Source organism: Neomonachus schauinslandi, chromosome 12 (genome assembly GCF_002201575.2).
Source record: "Neomonachus schauinslandi chromosome 12, ASM220157v2, whole genome shotgun sequence".
NCBI classification, from domain to species: domain Eukaryota; kingdom Metazoa; phylum Chordata; class Mammalia; order Carnivora; family Phocidae; genus Neomonachus; species Neomonachus schauinslandi.
In genome coordinates this window covers 83,614,114-83,627,467 of record NC_058414.1, presented here as the reverse complement: position 1 = coordinate 83,627,467, position 13,354 = coordinate 83,614,114, and the positions used below count along the sequence as shown (strand labels likewise).

General features: G+C 40.1%; 1 protein-coding gene across 2 annotated transcripts in view; it reads left to right on the top strand.

Annotated features, from left to right (window-relative positions):
• The first annotated feature begins 264 nt into the window (after nt 1–264).
• UBE2H (ubiquitin conjugating enzyme E2 H) overlaps nt 265–13,354 on the top strand; it is a 107,989-nt gene continuing 94,899 nt past the window's right edge. Inside the window, exon 1 of one of the 2 annotated variants that reach the window (XM_044920271.1) lies at nt 265–759. In XM_044920271.1, the coding sequence (XP_044776206.1) occupies nt 707–759 (53 nt within the window). In that variant the 5' untranslated portion in view covers nt 265–706. The remainder of the gene's footprint in view (nt 760–13,354) is intronic. The other variant, XM_021699428.2, reaches the window with a different exon arrangement.

Sequence of the window (13,354 nt, the reverse complement as noted above, 5' to 3'; positions counted from 1 at the left end):
GAAGGAGGTTCATTACCCTAAAACACACAAATGTCATAATATTGCCATTATTTACTGTTATCATTTATGATGATGATAACGACACTGGCAGTTGAGCGATTAAGTGTGTGGGGGAGTTGGGGGAGGGGGTCCAGGGCTCTGAGGGCAAGAGAAAAAAGGAACTACAACTCCCAGAAACACCCGGGAAAGTCCACGCCGCGGCGGCGGCGCCCCACCCCTTTTGCCTGCTGGGCCCGCCCGCCGATGACGTCACAGAGGTGACGTCACGGCGCCCAGAGCGAGGCTGGGGTAGAGAGGCCGACTGAGCAGGAGTCGTCCGCTTGTCGTGGAGGCTGCTAGGGAGCCGGCGAGAGGGTGAGCGGGCGAGCAGACGAGCGAGCCAGAGCAGGCAGGAGGGAGCGACGCGCGGCGCAGAGTAGCGCCGGGGCCAGGCCGCGGAGGAACCCACAGCCGGAGAGGGGCAGCCCGAGCCGGGCGCCGCGGGGTCCCCACCCCCACTCGGCCGGACAGTGCCCGGTGTTCCCCCGTGCGGGGGGCGGCGGCGGCGGCTGACGGGACCGGACAGGACCGCGGGGGTGTTGCCACCTCCACCGAGAAGCCGGCGCGGCCGCGGGCTCCTCAGAGCCGGGGCCCGGGGCCCGTGATAGACGGGCCGAGGAAAGGAGAGAGGCGGCGGCGCAGGCGACGGGGAGGCAGCGGCGACACCATGTCATCCCCCAGTCCGGGCAAGAGGCGGATGGACACGGACGTGGTCAAGCTGTATCCTTCGTGGAGGGGGGATTCGGGCTGTCGAGTGGGGGCGGTGTGGGGATGCCCAGGGCACCCTGAAACCCAAGCAGGGGCCCTGGGGCACTCCAGGCCACTGTCCGAGGCTCCCTTTCTCCACTCCCTCCCCCCAGTGCCTACGGCGGCTCCTTGGCACCTCCCAGGAGCCAAGAGCCTTTTCAGCTCCCCCCTTTATCTGCAGCACCCCGAAATGTGCGTTGTTCCTCGCTCTTCTGCACCCCCATTGCCCGTGACTTTCCTCCACGACGTTTTGGATTCCCAAGCCGGCCTTTTTTTTTTTTTTTTTTTGCAGGACCATCCACCTCTCTTGACCACCGTGCCCACCTCAGGGTCTCTCCTGTTTGCTCGCCCTGGATTTAGGGACTCGTGATAGAAATTCTCGAGAGTGAAGCCTTTCTTCCTTTCTTGAGATGCCTCCATTCCCTACATTCACTATGCTTCTTGAACTGGGGTAACTCAAGTGACCTCCTTTATCCCTAATTCCTTTCTATATTAGGAAGAGTAGTCTGCTCAGTGCCCCCTGTTGTAATAAAGAGCTCTGAGTGTTTTAAATCGGAGACCCTTGTTAAGCTTTCTGGTCCCTAGAAGAACCCTACCGTTTTTCTTTTCAGTGACAAAGCCTGTCCCACCCATAGTTGGATGTGGTGAGGACCCCCAGGCCCTCCAGCAAGCCACCCTCCATATTGTGGATATGACAGCTGGGGGAGGGAGAGAAAGAGGATCTCTCCTTGACAAAATAGCCCCTGTACTAGCCACTTAAGCAAACTCCCTCTATGAGGGTAAGGTTCTTGGGGGAATAACTGCCCTGATTTTACCAAGTGACACCCTTTATTTCCAACCCCCCCCCAACTTTATGTACTCTGGAGGTAGCAGTGGGAAAGCTGTAACTGATAAGGGGCCTTCAGGCAGTGGTTTTGGTTGGAGTCCAGACTGATTATTTCATGACCAGCTAGAGAAATTCGCGAAGGTTCCTGTGACACAAATCTAGAAAATTTTTGAGGGGTAATTTAGAGGGTTGGGCTGGGGGAGAGGAAATGAGCCCAGTGTTCTGAACAACTAATCCCTGGGGAGAAGGGGAACCGGGGATGGGGAGTGGTGGTGTGTGAAACGCAGTTAAAAAGTCCTGTCTCCTGCTTCTCTTTCTCCCTCACCCCCATCCCCCCACTATTTCCCCCTGTTGCAGGGTTTTGTTTATATAACTCAAGTTGTTTGGCTAGATTCTTCAGGTGAATTCCTTCTTTCTTCCTTTTATTTGTTACTCTTTTTGATTGGGCATTTTTCTCCTTTTTAGAGATTGATGATTATTGTTAAATACTCAGTTATGGAATTCTCCGAAGTTTTAAAAAAAGTAGTGTTTGTATTTGGTTTGGAAGTGGGGGATGGGATGGAAGTTGCCTGGGCAAGAGATTTTTTTTTTTCCCCATAATCTTTTCAGGAATAAGGTGTTTTTCTCCTCACTCAAGAAAACTTAGCTAGAAATTAGGAACAGTAGATAGACTTCTAAGTTTTAGGGTTTGAAGTTTACAATTTTTGGGAGGTGGAAGGGGGGGATTACAGAGAGGAGCAAATAATGAAATACATGTTCCAAATATATGTCTAGGCACAAGCGAAATTGACTGAGCTGTTTGTGACTGTGATTGAGTTTTGTAAATGTGTGAATGATACCAGTAATGTTGGATTTTCATAAGGTTGCCGGAAAACTTGTGGCTATGGCTGTGTGTACATTTTACACAAAGCAGTTTCGGGTTTTATTTTTGTTTAGAAACTAGGAAATGACATGGTGGCAGAATCTGAGTTATTTTTATCCTGAATTAAGAGTTACTGTCACACCTAATGCAATTTTCTGCCTAATGTTTAATTGGGATGGAGGTGGAGAGAGAATTCCAGCTGTTTTTGATCAATGTCAGAGTCTTGAATTATATACATGCATATTTTTTAGAAGATTGAGGATAAAGGGTGAGGCCTAACTTGACCTGATGCCTGTTCCATATAGTGCCTTTTGTTCATTTAGTAGTTGTGGCATCTAGAATGATTACCGCATTTAGGAGTCGGGGTGTGGGGGGTGGAGAGGGAGAGGAAAACAGACAAAGAACAGCAGGGTGTCTTTCTCTTTTTTCTTCCCCTAAGTGGCTTATTTCATAGCTTATTTTTAGTAGAAGATGAAGAAAGGCAAAGATGCATTGGCCTTCTGTTCTTTCCCCACCTTCCTCCTTTCTGACAAAAGAAAGCAGAGGCGCTTTAAAATCATAGATCTCTGAGATAGGAGGACAACAGTCTCGGGACTTAAAAGCCAGAGGTTATCTTTGTTTCATATTTGTTATTTTCTGGTCTCACGTAGTTTGGAAGTTAAAATTTTTCTGTTTCCTTTTGTGTGTGCATGTGTGTTGTGGGGATGAGAGATTTTGTGGCCTCTTTTCTCTGTTGAATTCGTATTAGTAGGCCCAAATGGAGCCACTAATTTTTGAGCAAGGTATATTTAGCAAAAAAATGAAGGAAAAATTTTCCAACCCACTATTAAAATTAGTACAATTGTGTGAAAGGGCCGGGGGTTGAAAATGAAAGATGGTGGAGAGGAAGTAGAGAAGGTCTGAAGGAATGTACTTGCTTTTTGCCCCTCAGTGCCCCTTGGTGATTTCTTTGGTTTGGAGGCCGATAGCTGGTTTCATTGCAATCTCCTGTTTCAGCCCATTTTTGGTTGTCTCCTGAGTGTAATTATGCCACCACGATTTACAGCTTGGCAGGGAACCTATATAGTAGGAAAGTAGCGGTGTGGGGGTAGGGAGAGAAGGGGATGTGTAACTAATTGGCCACTGCTTTCCACCAGCTCGCGAGATTCTTTCGGAGACACTGTCTCTGGTTGTTGTTTGGAGTCGGTGATATTTCTTTTGTGACGGGTTGGTAGGAGGAGAGCTGACTCTCAAGTTATGCAGGGAGTGAGTGTTTTGCACCGATGCACTTAATAATCTGCTGGGCGATTATGTTCTGAAACTCTGACTCATTCATTGTTTCTGTTCTGATCCTTTCCTGAGGGTTGTGCAAACCTCTCCAGGAGCCTAGAGACTGATGTACTGACTTTTGGGCCCTGTAGGAATGTGTCCCAGTCAAAAAACTTACAGTCAGCCCAAATCCTGTGCAATGGTCGTGAATAGTGTGGCCATTTGTTTGCAAAGTCAGGTAGATTGGTTATACTGTGCTGTTCCCAGCCTGGCAAGCATTGAGGTTTCCATCTCTGATTATTTAGATCGTTTGAGAACTGGGACTCTGGTGACCTTAAAGCGTGATTTGCCCTAAAGGAATATCGGTTTAAATTCTCCCTGGTGGAGGAACAAACAGCTCAGATTACACGGGTTTCCTTGTTGGTGGGGGTTACTCGTCTCACCCTGTTGCACAGCCTGGTGATCCTTTTATCTGTGAACCAGTGGCCCCTGCTGAAGGCTGGAGCTGCTTGTTTTGGAAAAGCGTATGCAGGCAAAAGGCCTCAGGCACAGCTCCTCCCAGCTCATTGGCTGCTCTGTTACTACCCGGAAAAGGAGGAGGGGCGGAGCTACCAAACAGCTGATGGAGTGTGTGACCAGAGTGTGTTTATATACAAAAGAAGTAGGGGCTGGGGAGGCCTTGTGAGTAGTGTTACAGGATCAAGTGTATTTTCAAGGGATAAAAAGAGGAAAACCTGACCTTTTAGAGTACAAGAAATAAATGTTCAAGGTTAAATCAGAAACGTGAACTTGGTAATAATGGGGACTTGGCATATGCTGTATTTGTTATTGGTGAGATTTTGGAACTTTATAATAACTAAGTCTTCAGAGGGAGTTGCAGTAACTTAAAATAGGATATGCCACCGCTTTAAATGTACTTATATGACTCACGTAGGGATTCAAAAGGATGGTAGAAATATAAATTTTCCCTGCAAAAGCTTAAAGAGTGCTAGAAAGGGGCGGTGACTTTTACTAAATTCATTAACGGCATTAGTGAAGTCTTAGAGAACCCTGGGTGTCTGCTTTAGGGTTTCAGACGCTTTCAATAACAAGTTCATCCCCCTAAAACATTTGAGCACCGTCTCTATGCCAGGCTTGGTGCTAGGTGCTGGGGGTTTAGTAGTGAAAAATTTCAGTGTGGGTGGTCATGATGCTTATGTAACCAGTTAAAACAAAACAAAAAAAGTAGAAGCTGTTTATAGTAGGTCAACACTCTATGTAGCAGCTTTTTGAATAACTTGTATTTACTTTCAGAGTTGACTTTTCAAGGAGTAAAAAGGTTAAAAAGTGAATTTTATGCCATGGGATGTATGGGGATATGTATTCCTAGTATTTTAAAGATAGATGTTAAAAAATGGAAACAAAAACATTAAAACGCTTAGCTGTTTCTTTCACATCAACTTTGGTATTTTGTTGTTAATCAGTAGTTATTCTATCCCTAAATCAGTAGTCTTTGTTACTCTTTAATTTGTGCTCAAAGTGTAGATAATTCTGTAATCTTTTAACTAGCTCCAGTGTCAGTTAGAGAACCTGTGTTTTGCTTTTATTTCCTGTGGCCTCTGTTTTTGTGAGATGATGAGGTGGAAGGTGGAACAGTTTTATGGTGTTCAAGCTAAAAGTTAAAGCTTTGGCAGCTCCCAGTGTTCTGAATTTGTCTTCTCTGCATAGATTTTGGTGACAAATATAACGCACTGGTACTTATTTTTGTTAAGCAGGAACCTACATGAGTAAGCATTCACAGCTTCAGAACATCAGAGTCCTGCAGTGCAGTTCTAGTAAATTACACACACACAAGCCTAAAAATTCATCTTTTAGGGGAAAAAATCTTTTGCAAATGTGACCCTTAAAAGTCACTTAACACTGTTTGTGTGCATGTAGTAGAAAAACCTGGATTTGTTGGTTTCCTAGTGTTGTGCAATTTCCCTAGCACCTTGACCAACATGTTTTATATGTGTGTGTACACATGGATTTATGTGCGTGTATACACACACAAATATGTAATAGTATCTTGTTCACTTTTTTTTTTTTTTAAGATTTTATTTATTTGAGAGAGAACCAGAGAGCACAAGCAGGGGGAGTGGGACCAGGAGAAGCAGGCTCCCCGCTGAGCAGGGAGCCCGACAGGAGGCCGGATAGGAGGCCATTCCCAGGGTCCTAGGATCATGAACTGAGCAGAAGGCAGATGCTTAACTGACTGAGCCATCCAGGTGCCCCTATCTTGTTCACTCTTAATAGATTTGATGATTCCAAGAATCGTTGCATTTTTAGGCATGCAGTTCAGACTGGTAAAAGTGCTTATGGTATAATAGCTTCTTGACTATAGACCCACAATATACGTTTTAGTAAAATACTTTAATGAAAAAACTTAATTGGATTATGCAAGTAGTAAGATAATTGAGGAAAGTATAGGTTACAAAAAGGGAAAGAAAAGAGTCACCCATAATCCTATCCTTTAGACAGTGGTTCTCAAACTTCAGTGTGATCTTAATTACCTGGAGGGTTTGTTAAAACAGGTTGCTGGGGTACCAGCTCTGGAGTTGTCTGATTCAGTGGGTCTAGAGAGCTTTTTTTTTTTTAACAGGTTCCCAGATGATACTGAAAGGTTTGTCCAGGGACTACAGTTTAAGAACCACTGTCCTCAAATATTAACGTTACAGTGTTTTTTCTTATCAGTCTCCTACCCCCCATATATTTTCATACTATATGTTGATCATACTGTATGTGCCCTGTTTTTGCTGACTACTTCTTACAGCTTATTTTCCTGATTAAAAGTCTGAAACATAATGAAGAGGTCATGTAATATGTCATTCTATGCCCATGCCATTGATTTAATTCTTGGCCATTTTTCTGTGATAAGATTGAAATTAACATCTTGCGCATAAGGCTTTTTTTGTCTTTTTGGATTATTTGTGTTTTTTACTAGATCAAAGAAAATAACCATTTGAATTAAAATATTTAATTTCTTTTTTCTGTTTTCTTCTAGAGCAAAGAAAGTAACCATTTGAATTAAAATATTTAAAAATCGTGGGGCCCCATACTCTGTGCTCTCATTTTGTTTTGTTGTGTTTTAGTTGGTATGATTTCAGCAGTGAAGCAATCAACCTGTCATAGTGATGACAAATGAGTTCTGATCTCTCTGTTTTAAACTGTGTGTGTGTGTGTGTGTGAGAGAGAGAGAGAGAGAGAGAGATGATGGTGATCCTTAAATTAAGGACACTTTTGTATTTCTCAGAGTGCCTACTGTGAGTTGGTAGGTTAAATATATTACATTTGTGATTAGATCTGACTGGCAAGAGCTATAGAATTAGTTTTGGTATCTGGAATTTTCCTTTTGTTTTTTACTGAGGTATAATTGACATAACTATATATATTTAAAGTGATAAATTAGATAAGTTTTGACATAAATATCACCCATGAAGTCTATCAACATAACCATTGATCTGATTTCTGTCACTATAGATTATTTTGCATTTTCTAGAATTTTATATAAATGTAATTATACAGTATGTACTTTTATGTGAATTCTTTCATCATATTTTGAGATTCACCCTGTTCTTTTCACTGCTGAGTAATATGTCATTGTATAGCTATACCACAATTTGTTTATGCATTTACTTCTTTATGGGTGTTTGGGTTATTTCTAGTTTGGAGCTATTACAGATGAAGCTGCTTGGATGGATATTTTCTTTCTCTTGGGTAAATATATAGGGATGGAATAGCTGAATCATGGGGTTGGTATGAGCTTAAATTCAGGTGGCCTGAATTTAATTTTGACTGATGATTGTATTTCACACACAATTAAATTGTGACATTGAACTATTGTTTGTTTTGTATTTTAAGGGAATCCCATTAAATAACATTCTAAAGCACTGATTTCTAATCTGCTCTGTCAAAGCTAGTTTTGTAATTGTTTTTCTCTCTCCTCCATTCAAAATTAGTGAACGAAATTTTCATTGTAAAATATTTTTTGTTTTATGGCCCTTTGACAATGATACTTTCAGGAAGTATGGTCACAAAAACCTTTTGTTTTTGCATTTGTTAGTAAGACTATCCTTTTCTGAAAAGATAAACACACCTTTTGTTGATGGTTCCTTTTCTTTTTGATATTGATAAGAATTTTTTTATGTTAGTTTTACTTAGCACCTCCAATTACATTTAGCAGTTTATAAATATTGATGTAGAACTCTGTTGAGCTCTGAATAGTATCTTAATTTTCATATGGACTAAATTCAGGAACCAATGGCAACTCAGGCAGAACCGGAAACAGATCATATGTTTCCTTAATATGTTTCCTTAACGTGTTTCTTGATAGTTTCCTTAATATGTTTCCCTATGTTTCCCTGGAATTTTTTTAAAGTTAATTTCTAACAAAATAGGATTTTTTTTTTTTTTTTTTTTTTTTTTTTTTTTTTTTTTGGGTTTACACGGTTATTTTTTTTTTATAGGTTTATACATTGCTGTAAGGAAAAAACAATGCTTTGTAGTAGTTGCTATTGTCACATTCTTATAAATGACAAGCATTTGAATTTATATGCAGGTGTTTGCGTGCATGTTGCTTTAACAATTAACATACTACTGGCAGCTGGAACTTTTAACTTGGCTAACAAGAAAAAAGACAACTTCCTGGTTTATGCCTGTTTCAGGTTGCAATCAGTGACTATTTGGTGGGGAGACTTTGGGTTCAGTCATCAGACACTAGGATGGTGCTCTGAGCATATTTATTAAGAGTGTGTTATTTTCAGATTGCCAAAATGTAATTAAAGTGCAGTACAGGAACCTTTGGAAAACACAGAAAAGTCTGTGTACTTTTGAGAGACTGTTGTTACATTAGTGATTCTCAGGTGGGGTGGGGGTATGGTGATTCAGTAGAACTATCTTTATGTGTAGGTACTATTGTAGTTTCTTCTCTGTACCTCACCAGATGCTTGCAGAGGGTGTCTGGTTGTTTGCAGGCTGGTGCTTGTGCTGGCTGCTACGCCTGGCAGAACCCAAATCCTCAAGAGCCAGGTGGTGGAAAGCCCCACAGGGCAGCTGTATGTGGGCGAAGGATCCTTTTGCCTTCCCCCCACTTTTTAGGCATCCAGGGCATAAGATAGGAGGTGTATACAGGTGCTGCTGATCTTTTGACCTGGCCCTGCAGAGAAGTCAGGGAGGAGCAGGAAACCCATGTGAAGGGGAGAGGCTTGGCTGAACTTTGTCATGCTCTGGAAGACAGTCATGGCTGGTGGGTCTGCTTCTGGGCCCACAACAGGTACCACTTGGAGGGACCATATTTAGGGTTATAGAATATTACTTAATTGGAATGGAATCTTATCTCTTCAACTTCTCGGTCTCTAACTTTTAGACATTTTTAGGGAGGCATTATGTATAAAAGAGATATTCCCTATGTGTGAAATTGTTACTAATATTGTAAGTTATGAGTTTTCTGTTTAACATTAAGTAAAATGTTTCTTTTTCCATGTATCATGTTTTTATCATGTACACTTTTCAAGGTTTCTTGGATTCTAAAATCTTAGTTGAGGTAATATAAATAGAAAAGTAGATACAGAGTGTGCCTGGTTCGTGTTACCTCAGAAGCAATTGGGTTACTACTCAGCTTAGTGAAAATAAATTTAGTTGTTTTGTCCAAATGGTGCCATTATAACTCTGGTTACCTGGATATTGCTTTTCAATCAGTTGACTGTATGTTGCTTAGTTTCAGAAATGTTGATTAATTTAAAAATTAAAAAATTGGGGTAAACCTTTCCATTGTGGTTACCTATAGGAAGTTGAGTCAGTTAAAATTGTGTTCGTAAGAGATCACTGGGTGTAATATAGTTGATTATATTGTTTTGTGATCTTACAGACTACTGAATGTTTAGTACCCTTTTGCTAATCTCTGTAAATCTTTATATAAATTAGTAAGTCTCCTTGGGAACACAGCCTGAAACTACATAACCCTTTTTGTTTCACTCCAGAGGAAAGAAACAATTTACTTTTTTTCATTAACATTCACTTTTGTATGGCCTTTATATATGGTACCACAGCTGTGAATTAGTACTTGGTCAGACCGCTAATTTAAACTAAGGCTTTTATAATGAAATCATCCCATGATGTAGATCTTGGAGATTTGGGGTTTTTACTGCACAGTATATTCATATTCACATATTCAAAGCACATTAAAATGTAGAACATGATACATGTTTGATAACAGAAATCACCGATCTTGGCAACAGCATTTGACATTATTAACATCTGTTAATTTTACAAACTAATTCAGTCAATTCACTATAGCCACCATCTTCATAATGAGTAAAGGGGAAAAAAACTGTTTCTTGCCCCTTTATTCATTTGTATCCTTAGAGATTAGAAACAAAAACAAAAACAAAATACTTTTAAGTCAGATTTGTTTTATGGGTGGAAGAAAGAGAGGAAGTAGACCTTTGAGTGTGTTCTTTAGTCTGATTGTCTGGATTGCTGCCCATTTCTCCTGGCAGTTAAGAAAGGCAGGTCTTGAGTGCTGTCCTTGATGATCAAATGACATATATTTGAGTATACCTGTATTGAATCATTTATATACTTGAGAACACTTACTTTGCTTCTGTCTTGTCATTCTATAGGCTCCTGGGTTAGAATAGTTAGGTACCAGATTCTATCTTTGAGTAATTAATGTGGCATTTCCTTTGGGATTTAGCTGAATTTTATAACCTATGAACCATGATATATCAAGAAGACTGTTGGTGGCTCATCAAGACTATCATTTCATTTCATATATTTCCATTTGTATGTCTGTTTTCTTTTTCTGTTGGTGTTCCTAACTTACACTTTGACTAATTTCTCAAAATCGAGCAAAAGTTAAATACACTGGCAGGAAAGTACACAAATAAACCTTTGAAGATAAGGTATTTCCAGATCCTTCACATTATCTTACATTCAAGCTTAACCAGAAGTAGTAGTGAAGCCAGATCCTTTTTTTCTAGGAGTTTGGAAATCAGTATACTTGGCCTAGTTCACTTTGTGCGGTTTGACAATTATTTATCAAACTAGAACTTACGCTAAAAATACATAGTAGTATACAACTTTGCTATGTGTCCTCTGAATGTAAAAATAGGCTATGCCTTAGATTTGCCTTAACTCTGTTCAGTGAAGTCAGACACAGTGGAATGTGACACCTGAATTTTGTGTTCTTATACTTTAAAGGTCCTGGTCTCTCCTTGCCTCTGAAGAATTTGGTGTTTCTAAGCTAGTTTTATATTATCTGGTCAGTGTTTCTGAGATTCAGAAATTGCTGACTCTGCTTTCTTTGAATAAGTTTCAAGGTAGGAAGTCTAGAGGTCTTTATCATCCAGCATCCATCTGCCTGTGTTCTAAGGCCGGGTAAATGGGAACAGTCCCCTACTCATGTGGGAGCTTATTCCCAGGATTAAGTTCGAGCCCCTTTGCATCTTGTAATTCAAAGAATGACAAATGAAATTCCATGTTTACTTGTGCTTGTTTTCCATTTTTGGGGGTGATCTGGTATGTATGCACAAGCCTTTGAACTGGATTATCTTAATTGACACAGATACATGTCTTACCTTTCCATTTGCTTAATGGGTAATAGAATTAGAAATTCTGTTTTTTATAGAATCAGAAATTAGTGTATGATTTGTATGCTTTTAAATTGGGGCTTATTGAATTGGATAAAACATAAGGATTTTAGTCTGTCAGTTCTGGTTGTTTTATTTCTTAAATGTCATTCCTACAGTGTTTTGTCAGCTCTGATGAAGTTCTGATGACATTTTAGTAGATATTACACTTAATAGATTTTAGCATGGTTTTCTACTTGGAGAAAACCTGGAATGCAAATAATAGTATTACAAAGCAATGGTTGCTTTCTGAACATAATGGCTCTTTGAGTTGAGATTAATAATTGTATTATTTCTGGGCAATATCCTTTGTGCCTTTAAAAAAAAAAAGATTGTATTTATTTGAGAGAGAGAGAGTGCATGAGCGGGAGTGGGGGGGAGGGAGAGGGAGAGGGAGAAGCAGACTCCCTGCTGAGCAGGGAGCCCAATGGGGGACTCAGTCCCAGGATCCTGGGATCAGGACCTGAGCCGAAGGCAGATGAAGGCAGATGTTTACCCGACTGAGCCACCCAGGCACACTGCCCCCCCCTTTATGGCTTTAAGTAATAGTTTGAGAAATACTAATTCTTGGTTGTATTGCTTCAGATTAGGAGACTAAACTCTGGTAACTTTATTGATACCAAAAATAGAAGCCAAAGTTGAAATAAGGAGTCTATTTTTCATTCCTGACTTACAAAATCAGTTTTACTATTTAGTAGTCACATTTGTTATATGAAAAATAGAATTAAAAATAGTAAAGCCTAATGCCTTTGTTAATCTTATTTATGAATATAAGAGTCAGAGAATGAAGAATGACACTAAGTAGGTCTTAATATAAATGTTCTCGTGTCTCTTTGTAGATTAGATGGCATTGCGTTTGTATTTTTGAGGTGTCTGAATTGTATGTGACCTGTCAATAATTAAAAAAAATAATATAAGCCCTGTAATAGTGCCTGACTTGAAGTTTTTATCCGCATAGAATGACATCATGCTATTCCTTTCAAAACTTTGTATTTAATTACCTAAATCATATTTTGGTTTTTAAAAGGTAAATTTAGGGAATGGGAATACAGGTGAGTAAAAGGTACGTCCAGAGCCCGAATAGGATCCCATCAGAGTTTAAAACAGTTCAGTACTTAGTATTTTACATATTTTATAATATGTCTTTTAATACTCTCTAGGTATTTTGAAGATATCTTCTGTAGAAAATTTAATTGCTAACCTTTTTTTTTTTTTTTAAGTAATCTCTACATCCAACATGGGGCTCAAATTCATGACCCTGAAGTTCATGCTCTATGGACGGAGCCAGCCAGGCGCCCCAGTTGCCAACATTTTCATTGATATTGAAACTCTGGGTGTCTTTAATGGATCACTTTTGCTCCATGTTAACAGTAATTTCAGTTACTGGTCTTAAGACAGCTAAGCGTGTATAAAGACCTTTGGATGCTTTTTTTATTTTATTTTATTTATTTTAAAAATTTTTTATTTTTTTAAGTAGGCTTCACACCCAATGTGGGGCCTGAAGTCATGACCCTGAGATCGAGTCGCATGCTCTACCATCTGAGCCAGCCAGGCGCCCCTGGATGCTTAATTTTTTATAAAAGTTGAGATGAAGGCTTGGGAAGTAACCAGCCTTTCTCATTTTCTACTGTTTTGCCTTAATGTTTGATAACTTTTTACTTTTTTTAGATAAGCTTTTAATTTTGGATTTACAGAAAAGGTGCAAAGATCGTACAGAGAGTTCCTGTACCTCACTCAGTTCTGGTTACCCCTATGTTACGTTACAGAGACACATTGGTCAAAACTAAGAACAACCAACAATGGTGGTTTGGTATGTTACCGTAAACTAAACTTCAGGCTTTATTCATATTTTACCAGTTTTTCCATGAATGTTCTTTTTGGTTCCAGGATTAAATCCAGGATACCACATTACAGGTAGTGGTCATGTCTCAGTATTCTCTAGTCTGTGACAGTTGCTCACTTCTTTCTTGTTTGACAGAACATTGA